We start from the raw sequence: 11,753 nt of genomic DNA on the forward strand, positions 1-11,753 counted from the left end.
GCTTTCAGAATTGTACTGAAAATAAATCCACCAGCCATGCATTCCATCTTGGAGAGAATAGCAGCCGAGGAAGAAGAGGAGAGTGACGGCCACTATCAGGAAGAAGAGGACGGAGGTGCTCACTCCTTGAAAGATGTGTGCGACCTGAGGAGACCCGCCCCCTCTCCCTTCTCCTCCCGCAGAGTGATGTTTGAGAACGAACAGGTAAAATGAAGGTGTGAGCGCGCAGCGCAGGGGTTATCCTATGTCACACAGCAGTGGTTTCAATTCTTTACCTTTAAAAAAGTACCTCGTATTCTATTTATATTAAGTTTTTAACTCCAAGATCAGTGAACATCTAATTTTTCCCTTGGTTAAAAGTTACATGCTTATTTATTTGCCGACATACCTAGAATAAGATGCTTTACTGTTTTAAACATAAAATGGTTATATGATGCTTTTTTTTTTTGCGCTAACCTATTATGTTTTAGATGGTGATGCCAGGAGACCCTGTAGAAATGACAGAGTTTCAGGATAAAGCAATCAGCAATTCTCACTATGTGCTGGAACTTACGTTACCCAATGTTCATATGACACTACCTAATAAAAGCTTTTATGAGAAGCTTTATAATAGGTGAGTTTAAACACATTAGTTGAATCTTTGGAATGGGCTTTTCTGCCTGACTGCCTTCCCATCTCCGTTCCTCCTTTTCTTTCCTTGCTTCAAGATGATTTACCGCTTCCGTGTACTCCGTATGCTGTCATTGCAGAACCATTACCGTTGTGATGAGCTATTGTCATTGCAGTTTCCTAACCAGTGTGTCTGGTAACTGGGTTACGTGTGTGTGAGATATTTATTTCCTTCGCGCTCACATTGGCTGGTTGCCCTCTGTCACCTCACCACAGGGCACTCTTTTTAGAACTAGTCTCATGTACAGGAGAATTTTTTCTATGTCAAAAGTCCTTTAGAACATAAAAATAATTCTAATTGGTTTTATTAGGTCAAATGTTTATTGAGCACTTATTATGTTTTAGGCCTAAAGCCACAGAATCGTGGTGATGTGTCCTTAATTATCTTGTGTTTTCTTTGATTTTAAATGCATCACCCAGTATTTTGTAGTATTAATGGTATAAGACTGTGTTTAGACCAAAATATAAATAAGGAAAACAGTAAAATCATATGGAACTGTATTTATAGGTTACATAAATTAAATAAATAAAATAAAACTCCAGGTTTTATTTTAAGTGATAGTTTCTCTTTAACTTATGAAAATAAGACGATGGTTGTAGGCAATAAGGTAAAAGAAGAACATTTCCAGAGAAAAGTATTTTATTATACCTTTATTATTTATTTATATTGGAGTTTAGACTGAGATCTGGATTTAAACTCTTTTTGTTTCAATAAATTTGCCAAAGAAGCAGTGAGCCAATTGAGTATCACACAGTTTAGGGGCACAGTTGTCATTGTCTGAGATGAGATATTTCTCCCTTTGTCCCTGGTGTCCTTCAGCTGGTAATGCTTCCAAAAGAGTCCTTTGGGGTGGGGCTTACAGCCTCCTGAGAGCCACAGTATGGCCACAGCCCCAGTTTATACTTTCTAGGGCTTCAGAAGCTCAGGATTTGGCCCAGGAAGTTCTTAGACGGGTGGCCTCTCGCAGGCAGGGGCCAGGGCCGCGTCACCACTTGGCACCTTGCTTGGTATTCGCACTAGGCTTTGCAGTGAGTCTGCACTTTTGGCAGTCCTTCCATGCCAGAAGCCACTGGTCCTTTCCTCGTCAGACCTTCAGTGCCTCATTGTGACAGCCGCTGTGCTAGACACATATAAAGATGACTGAGACCCAGGTCCCCCTCTCTCAGGGGCTACAGTCTAGGCAGAGGAAACAGGAAACGAAAGGAGTGTTTGTAGGTGCTATGATTGAATTCTGTACATGTGAAGGCGATGCTCCGGGTCCACATCTAACAAAAAGCTTCGTCTGAGACATTGTAAAGTCTGAATTTTCATGAAAACATAGAGCGTGGGTAACAAGGGATGGGGAGGGGCACAAGGGCATCTGAGGAAAGACAAATATTTCTGTGAAAAAGTAGGATGTGGTGTTAGCCTAGCTTGACAGCTGTCACCCCGTTAGTCACCGGTATTGAGTTGGCTACTCAGCTGGTGAGAAGAATTTTCTGTCTGTCCCCTATGCATTCTTCATCTCATACAATCTTCCCACCAAGCTATGCTTTCTGTTGAGAGAAAAAGCAGACATCTTTGGAGAAAGCGAGTAATGGCAAAGAACTGAATTGGGAACTGGACATGATCTGGGCTCTAGTCTCAGTTCTCCTACTAATGAGTTTTGTGACCTTGGGCAGGTCGCTTAACCTTTATGAGGCAGGTTCTTCAAGTGTGAGATGAGAGTAAAGATTCTCCCCCGCCTGCCCCAGAGGACTGATGGGGCTCTGACGACACAATGCATGTCTGTTATGGTTTGCAGAGCACGCGCATACGTGTGAACAGTCTTTTCTTTTGTTCATTATGGGTTTTTATTTTTAACTTTCTCCTTTAAGTGCATTTAGGTATATGTAATTTGGTGCACGTAACGCAGGTAAAACTAGGCAGGACTCTAATTCAGTGTCTAAGTTCTTTTTCACTGCCGTGCATTAGAGCCCTATCAACTATTTTACCATTATATGAACATAATTAACATAAAAAACCTTCTGTAGAACCTAATTTTTATTTTACCATTTAGAAAAATTATTACCTATGTGACTTTTAACGGGATATTCTTTAGTTTGCCTCCGGTCGAACTAGGGATCGTGCGCTTATTTTAAACTTTGTCTTTTCAGAATCTTTAATGACTTGCTGCTGTGGGAACCAACAGCTCCTTCACCTGTAGAGACTTTTGAAAATATTTCATACGGTGTTGGGCTTTCAGTAGCCAGTCAACTGATCAATACCTTCAACAAAGATAGTTTTAGTCCATTTAAGTCTACAGTTCACTATGGTAATATATTTTAATTTGTTCTGATGTAAATGCCTGGTTTATTAATAAAGTAGTAGCTTTTTCAATCGATAGATTTAAAACTCTTTCTTTGATGACATTTTGCATTTATAACTATTTTATAATATCTTTAACATTTTCCCATTTCTGTGTGTCGAGAATATTGTTATTAAATATGTTATCTTTATAATGGTAGTATATATATATATATATATATATATTGTCTGAAGTTCAGTGGTAAAATGAAAAAACATAGCAAGTCCATTTTTATTGTTACACCAGATCCTTTGTAAAAATAAACAAGTTATAAAATATTCTTCTGAAATTCAAGTTGCTATTTTAATAAGCTGTCAGAATCATGTAATTGGCATATCTATTTCTCATAGATGAGGAAAGTGGATCTGAGGAGGAGACTTTGCAGTATTTTTCTACTGTTGATCCCAACTATCGTTCCCGCAGGAAAAAAAAACTAGACTCTCAGAACAAGAACTCGCAGAGTTTTCTCTCAGTTCTTCTGAGTATTAATCACGGATTAATGGCAGTGTTTACAGATGTAAAGGTAAGGATTTACAAACACAAAGTGTTTTTCCCAAGTGTATCTTATTTTAAATCTACCGCAGGGTACACATCCAGCAGTTAGTGGTTTGAGGTGATTTCAGTGACTGATGCAGCTCAGTTTTCCGAGGCATGCCATGATGACAGCAACTGTGGAAACTTAGCTTTTGTTGCCAGTCAGAAGACAAACATCGTGTATACCTTCTCTTGGAGAACATGTGCTGCTTCTGCTCTTGAGGCCATGACTAGTAATGTGTCTGTGACAAAGGAGGGTGAAGTATGGGATTCATTTGGCAGAAGAGGCCTCACAGAGCGTTTAATTACTCAGTTTTTAACCCCACCATGTTGGATGGGTCAAGAGTCAGACCACTTGATTCTTCTCAGCCAAATCAAGAAGGAGACTCCCAGGTCATTCTTACTTTTCTGCATTTAAATAATGTCTTTGTTGTCTGGTCTTTATAGCAAGATAACGGAGATCCGTTGGAAAATAAGCATGGTGAATTCTGGTTAGAGTTCAATAGTGGTTCGTTGTTCTGCGTGACAAAATATGAAGGTTTTGATGACAAGCACTACATCTGCCTTCATTCTAGCAGCTTCAGTCTATACCACAAAGGTAGGACAAGTGTTAAATATGCGTGTTTTATTCACTTCTGTTTAGACATGTTTAAATATTAATAACGAAAATCTATTGAGAATAGAACGCTGATATTAGAAATTATTTTCTGTGGGGTGTTCTCATTCCACTGACAAAGTAATACATATTGTAAATTAGAAGTTTACTGTATGTTCTTTTTTTATAGTAACTGTACTGAGCTATAATTGTACCATACATTATATGGAATACAACTCACTCATTTAAAGTATACATTTCAGTAGTTTTTAGTATTTCACACAATTGTGTAACCATCATCACAGTCAACTTTAAAACATTTTCATCTCTCCCAAAAGAAACTCTGTACCCTTTAGCTAGAACCTCCAAAGACTTCTCATCCACCCGGCCCAAAGCAACTACTCATCTACTTTATGTCTCTGTGGATTTGTGCATTCCCGATGTTTCATTTATTTGAATCATACAATATATGATCTGTTGCAACTGGCATTATGTTTTCAAGGTTTATTCAAGTGTATCAGTATTTCATTGATTTTTATTGCCAAATTATATTCCATTTTATGGATATACCATGTCTTATTATCTGTTGGCCAGTTGATGGGACTTCACATTCATTATTCTTTCTTAAGCAATATTCCCTATTGGATATAGAATTTACCATTCTTTGAATATATTCCCTGTGTTAAATAGACAAGAGATACTTGCACGTTCTTGAAGTTTATCAGATATTCCTATTTAAATTTAATTTTCCTAACATTTTAAATCTTAATTTTTTTAAAGTTGGGTGCTGCCAGTCCTCCCAACGTTGATAGAGAGATATGAGGTATGGGTCGTTTATGCCCAGTTGGTTCATTATGTTATGTTATGTTATGTTCAGTGAAGTACATAGGTTTTTGTTTTTGTTATAGAAGTTTATGAACTAATTTCGAGTAACGTTTTGTTATATTTTCACCCCATTGCGGATGTAGGTATAGTGGATGGAGTGATTGTTCCTGCAGAAATACGATTGCCCAGTTCAACCCGCCCACATTGGTTGGAACCTACTATTTATTCCTCTGAAGAAGATGGCCTCTGTAGAGCTTCTTCTGATGGTGTTGGTGGAGACACTTTGAATATGCTTTCTGTTGCAGTTAAAATATTGTCTGATAAATCAGAGTCCAACACAAAGGTTTGTGTTTTATACTTGTATATCATTAAATACTTGCCGTTGATTTGATTACTAGCTAAAATGATAGCACAAAAGGCAACACATTTTTTTTTTTTTTCCAGAAAAATGTTGAGTTCTGAATTAGAGGGGGATGTAGGTGACAACTGTAATGCTTTGTGTTGCTCTGTGTAGGAATTTCTCATTGCCGTGGGACTGAAAGGAGCCACTCTCCAGCACAGAATGCTTCCTTCTGGGCTCAGTTGGCATGAGCAGGTAAGAGAGCCATTATGTATGTGCTAATCTGTTTTACTTTATATTGACATATACATACTGAGAAATTCCCAAATCATAAATGTTCTGCTCAGTGAATTATCAGCAAGCACACACTCCTGTATAAACCTCCTTTAGGTTAGGACCTTATCACCACTCCAGAGTGGGATGGATTTCTCACTTTGGTGGTTTGGACTCTAAACTTCACAAAGACAGAGTTGCCCTTCGTGTCATGAGGAGGAAGGGGGTCTGTGCCAGGACCTGCAGAGCGCCTGGTCCAGAGGAGTAATACATGACGTGCACTGAAAGCTGTATATTCTTTAGATGCCATAATTTCAGAATTAATCTCTAGGCCAATAACATGGTTTGAGGCATTTATAAGGATTTTTTGTACTAGATCTCTAGTCTAATAACTGTATATGGTTAATGAGATACAGTTGGTTATTTTTCAGAGGAAACTTTGGGTAAGAATTTAACTCTTTATGTGAGAATAAAAACTTGTGCACTGATTCTTATTCATTTTCCTTAGAAAGAAGAACTTTTTCTATGTGCTAGGAAATAACAAATTATTTTAAACTCAAATGTTTTCAGGCTTTTTTCATGAAAGTGTTCAGGAAACATGAGATAGTTTGTTTATCTGTTTACCTAGCTAGCTATAGGAACATGGGGAAATATTTTTTTCTATACATTTATACCTGTATCTATATCTCTATATGTCTTTGTACACTAGGGGTAGAGAGATGGTTAGTATGAACACTGAACTGGCTGTGAGGGAGAGATTTTAGCCTAATCTCCTTGTTTACTTAGATTAGAAATATGCGAAAATAGATGTTGGTGAGAGGGACTGGTTTTCAGACTGAACTATGTATAAATTATGGATAAAGAACTCCTGACAATGGATTATATAGAAACCAGATGGATAGTTTTAAGCAGTCTTTAGGAAAATTTTTTTTTTTTTTTTAAGAAAATCACGAAAAACCAAAATAATGTAAAAGTGTATTATATATACCTAGTTTCGTAAGATGATTTTTCTCAGGTTTCTATAGCATTACAGTTGTTGGATGGGCCTTTTTATTTCAAATTTTAGTTTTGCAAATACTTTTGAAAGGTATTCCTTCAAAACGATGATTTTTTTTTTCTTTTAGCATTATGATTTTCCAATAAATGGTTGCTTTTTCTGTGAAATATTTTGTTTTACATTGGTATTAATGATATCATATCAACATTTTTTTTCTTCTAAAGCAGGCCATTTTATATTTTTGTGATTATAGATTTTATGCTTCTTGAATATTGCTGATGAACCTGTTCTGGGGTACAGTCCTCCAGCTTCATTTACGACTTTTCATGTTCACCTCTGGAGCTGTGCACTCGATTATAGGTCAGTTCACAAATGAAACAGAATAAAATTTTATTAATTAAAATATGTACTAAGTTTTAGAAAAAATACATAGGGTTAAGTTTCAGAATGCTCTTTAAAGGATGTTTCTGTCATTACAGCAGACTGATGTTCTGTTGTTTCTTTTGGTATTAGGCCTCTTTATTTGCCAATTCGATCTCTTCTCACTGTTGAAACATTCAGCGTTTCAAGTAGTGTTGCCTTGGATAAGTCATCTTCTACTCTCAGGTACCTTTGTAAACTTCATTGTGTATATAAATGCAACTGTTGAAAACATACTGACTGACATTTATCAAAACCCTTTGATTAGAGTCTCAATCTTTTGTTAAAGTCAAACATTTTTTTAAACTAATTATCACGTTTCTTTATCTCAGTTTTCAGTTTTTCTTTCTCAGATAATTTGTCTTATCTTTTCTATTCATGATTGTATTTCATTTTTAGGGAGGAAATTCTTGAGACTGTTAGTTTACTTTTTAAAATATATAAATTCCCTATAATACCTGATACACTTTATTTTTATAATTTAAACCTGGTGAATTTGGACATCTATTAAAAAAAACTGCTAAAAATTTAGAATTAATTTGAGCAGGTGATTTAATCTCATTTTAACACCATTTTAATATTCCTAACACTCATAAACAGTGAGTTTCAAAGAAATGTATGACATTTATAAATCAGAAACCGCATATTACTGATAATATATCAAAGAATGATAGAACTAAGTATATCGTGATCATGTGGCATGTATTCAAGGTTAGTTTTTTTTGGATGTTGATTTTATCTTTTTCTCTCAGAATAATCTTGGATGAAGCTGCTTTACATCTGTCTGACAAGTGTAATACTGTCACTGTAAATTTGAATAGAGGTAAGAGTTAAAAATGGAAGTATGCACTAGATGAATGCACTTTTATTTTTGTGTGTGTGAATATTTTAAAGCATTTTAACTCTGGAATAATGCCAGTGAATTAAGGATTTTATTAAATATCAGTTTGAAGTTTTAATGTCCTTAAATGCATCAAATTATTTATACTCTAATATAATACAAATTTTGTTTCTAGAGTGAATTGTAGGATTTATGTGAATAAAGCTATATTTTTGTTGCATTATAAATATTTGTAGCACTGCCTGCCATGCCCGCCATGAATTGTAAAGAGATGCTAGTTTTATTAGGTGTTGGTTGGATAAGCATTAAAATAAATTTTTATTACTTTTTAAAATTTTAGATTATGTTCGTGTGATGGATATGGGGCTTTTGGAATTAACTATAACTGCAGTGAAGTCTGATTCTGATGGAGAGCAAGTAAGTTATTAAAATAAATGGAAATTTTTATTTGTCTTATTTTTTGTAGGAGAGACTAAAAAAGTATTGACTTTACTGTAATATTATTTTTCCAGTTACCTAATTTTATTCAAAAATAGATAAGCTTTTAAAATTGAGTTATTATAAATACACATTTTTTATGACAAGACAGATTGTCACATTTTATTCAGAATAAACCTATACAAAATGAAATTTTTGTCTCTTGTTTGGAAAACATTTCTTCCTTTTTTCCCTGTGTCCTGTCCAGACTGACTCACGCTTTGAATTACACTGTTCCAGTGACATTGTCCATATCAGAACGTGCTCAGACTCTTGTGCTGCATTAATGAATCTCATTCAGTACATTGCAAGCTATGGGGACTTACATGCAGCTAACAAGGCAGAGATGAAGCCTGGAGCTCCTGAAAGAAAGACGAAGGTACAGCCGGCAACATCACTCATGAGAACTAACTTCTCCCCTACCCCATTCCTGCCACATGAGTGACACGTTTATGTCAGCGAGGTCTTCACAACAGCCATAGATAGAAAAGAAACTGAAAAATCACCCATCTATGCTTTACCTTCAGAGCGATGGGTCTGGAAAGGTGATTCCATGGACTTCTTTGGAAAATCATTCAACTCTTCGATGTTGTTTCGGAACATTAATCTTCTCAACCACCAGCATAATACTTTTTCCCAGACTTAAGTTATTTTAATCTCTCTTTAGGGAAGAAAGAAAACATTTGTCATGTAAGAGCTTGGTATATGAAAGTTGTATGTAAAATGCTAAGAGAAGATAGATGGCAGGTGTTAGTATTATTACCAGAAGACTTATTTATATAATATTATCCTACATGTTGGTTATCTGTTCTACTGTCTAGTTTTCAGTATAATTTTCATATATGATTTTCTTTAACCCAGTGTGATACAGAGCTTAAAGATTATTATCTCTGTTTTATAGATGAATAAGTTAAAACCCAGAGAATTTAGGCAGTTTGCCCTATTCAGTAGCAGAAACAGCAACAAAACCCAGATATTTTGATTCCTGGTTCAGTGCTTTCTTATGTCGCCAAGTGTCACCTCTCTGCTGTCTCTCATGTCCAGATAGAACAACGTCCCATTTGTTTAGCATTTTTTACTTTTTCATTGTGTTTTCATTCTTATTCGTCACCTCTTCTGTGAACAGAATTCTCAGTGCCCTTAGGTTCCGGAGCCTCTAGTACGGGTCTGACTGGCCTTGCATTGCTTTCCTTAAGGATGGTCTTACACTTCATTTGCATTACACTTCTGCTTTTGATTCGTTATTGCTGATGCCATCTCACTGATAAGGTGATTTATGACCCATCCTCCCTTTCTGTTTATTCTCTTTTTGGGAACATTCTCCAGTTTATTAAAAGTTGTTTTAAATTATCTCTTTCAAATTGGATCTTTCCATTTTAGAGTCCTGCTCACATTTAAAAAGCATGATTTGGGTTTACTGAATCCATAGATCATTAACCAAAATGGTTAAGCCTCAGTGCTGGAATTGAACCCCGTGAATCACTGTTTGGTGGCTTTCTCGTTTTGTGTACGCCCTCTACTGTTACAACGTATCTATTCATTCCAAGAAATGAGGCTCGGGCCTGCAGTGACTTTGTCTCAAAAGTGTGAAAGCTGTTGTAGCCAGCAGATTTGAGCAGATCAGACTTTACAGAGCGAGACCCCCTCTCCCCCAACTCTCCTGCTGTGTTTTCCACTTTCCCTCCCTTCTGATGCATTGCCTCTTCAAGATCCCACTTTCCTGTGCTGGTTTTGAGGGGATGACACATTTATTTCTATTTGCCAGTAGTTGTTGGGTGATGATGATTCTAAAAACTTAAGATGAAAATGTAACAGCTGCTAGGTAGAACAGAGAAAAATAAATTTGTTCCTTTTTCTGGTGTTTCTATAAAATGTAGTATATTTCTAGGACAAAATAATGTTAAAGAGTTTGCTTTTAGAACAGTTTCATTTATTTGTAATTAGTTTTTTTTTTAACTGTAGGTGGATTCCAGTGGTCGGTCATCCTCACGAGGTCCAGTACTTCCTGAAGCAGATCAACAAATTTTACGAGATTTGATGAGTGACGCTATGGAGGAGATTGATGTGCACCAAGCCACTTCGTCTGTGAAACCACAGTCTAATGGTGAGACTGACCGGGACTTCTTGCTGGAAGCACTGACGTTGTTGTAGTCAAAGCTTATATTATTTGTGTGCTTATAAAGTCTTCAATAAGTAACTTATTAAAGCCTGAGTTTTGGTGGATGTTTATTAGTCAATCATCTTGTGTTTACTGAGTGTCTGGTAGATAAATAACACTAGCCAGGGTGTGGTGGGGACACAGAGAAAGTGGAAGACAAAGCAGCTTATGTTTTCTGGTAGCTTATGGTTTAGTAAAACAAACTAGCACTAACCAAGCTGACGCTAGTACTTAAAATGATTCAGAAACGATAAAATAGAAAACATTTCAGAACATGTTTCATACTCTCCTGGTCTGAAAGGATTGGAATTGATTCATTAGACTTTAGTGAAAGTGAGATGATTTGGCTTTAGAAGGTGGACTTAGGTATGGAGAGGGGGGAGAGAAGATAATCTTGGCACGGTCATTAACATTAGCAGAGGCTGAGACAAAGGCATGCTTGAGCCTTTATCATCCAGCAGCTCAGGCTGTTCCTGGAACAAAGTTCCATTTTGGTGAAAAGAATTAGACTATGAAGTTGGATGGGCAGGGAGGAACCAGACAGTTAGGAAGCCTTGAAAACCGAGTGGAAGCATCTAAATTTCTTGAAGCATCTATCTGAAAAATATTTGTTTTCTAATTGGATAAATGTAGTTATTTCTATATATTGTTAGTCTTAATTTAAAAAAATAGTTTATAGTATTATAAAAGTTTAACATTAAATGTTGCTTTCATTCTAATTTAGAATAAATTAGAACTAAAGAAGCAAATGGGAACCTTCAGCTTCCTATGTATCACAGTATTTGTAATTAACGTTAGCAGCTAACCTACATATATGAGAAAGAATATTAACTGTTTACTGAGCAGCTTCAATATACATGATTCTGTACTAGGTACTGGGCACTTATAAGGATGTGTAAGGTCAAGGTGCTGCCACAGAAGTATTTAAAATCTTGTCTGTGAGCCTCTTGAGGCTAAAATGTCAGTTTATTCATCTTAGCATTCTCAGTCCATATCACAGTGTTTGGTTTGAATGACTGAATGGAGAAAGACTTGTGAATCTAGTGTGTAATATAAATGTATAAAAGAGATTTTGGTGCACGTGCACACTTTTTATGGACTTCACATTGAGAGAGCTACCCGAGAACAGGTGTCCCTTGTGGGTATCCAGCACCCCAAGAAGTAGTCTTTTTGTGGCTGGGAGTTACTTGAAGACGTGCTCGGCAGCTGTTTCCGCCACCCCCTCTGTCCGCAGAGATTTCCTGTCCTTTTAGATGAAGCCCTGCGGGGTGTCTCCTGTTTCCCTTCCCTCTGCAGT

The 11,753-nt window shown here is 36.4% G+C and overlaps 1 protein-coding gene across 1 annotated transcript in view; it reads left to right on the top strand.

Annotated features, from left to right (window-relative positions):
- ATG2B (autophagy related 2B) overlaps nt 1-11,753 on the top strand; it is a 58,502-nt gene that overhangs the window by 22,691 nt on the left and 24,058 nt on the right. Inside the window, exons 17-29 of the mRNA XM_023536625.1 lie at nt 9-204; nt 471-613; nt 2,806-2,963; nt 3,347-3,519; nt 3,978-4,128; nt 5,094-5,293; nt 5,465-5,545; nt 6,814-6,920; nt 7,074-7,166; nt 7,733-7,803; nt 8,162-8,238; nt 8,507-8,677; nt 10,261-10,402. Coding sequence (XP_023392393.1) covers nt 9-204; nt 471-613; nt 2,806-2,963; nt 3,347-3,519; nt 3,978-4,128; nt 5,094-5,293; nt 5,465-5,545; nt 6,814-6,920; nt 7,074-7,166; nt 7,733-7,803; nt 8,162-8,238; nt 8,507-8,677; nt 10,261-10,402 — 1,763 coding nt within the window. The remainder of the gene's footprint in view (nt 1-8; nt 205-470; nt 614-2,805; nt 2,964-3,346; nt 3,520-3,977; nt 4,129-5,093; nt 5,294-5,464; nt 5,546-6,813; nt 6,921-7,073; nt 7,167-7,732; nt 7,804-8,161; nt 8,239-8,506; nt 8,678-10,260; nt 10,403-11,753) is intronic.

The sequence above is a fragment of the Pteropus vampyrus genome, unplaced genomic scaffold (assembly GCF_000151845.1).
Source record: "Pteropus vampyrus isolate Shadow unplaced genomic scaffold, Pvam_2.0 Scaffold164, whole genome shotgun sequence".
Taxonomy (NCBI): Eukaryota; Metazoa; Chordata; class Mammalia; order Chiroptera; family Pteropodidae; genus Pteropus; species Pteropus vampyrus.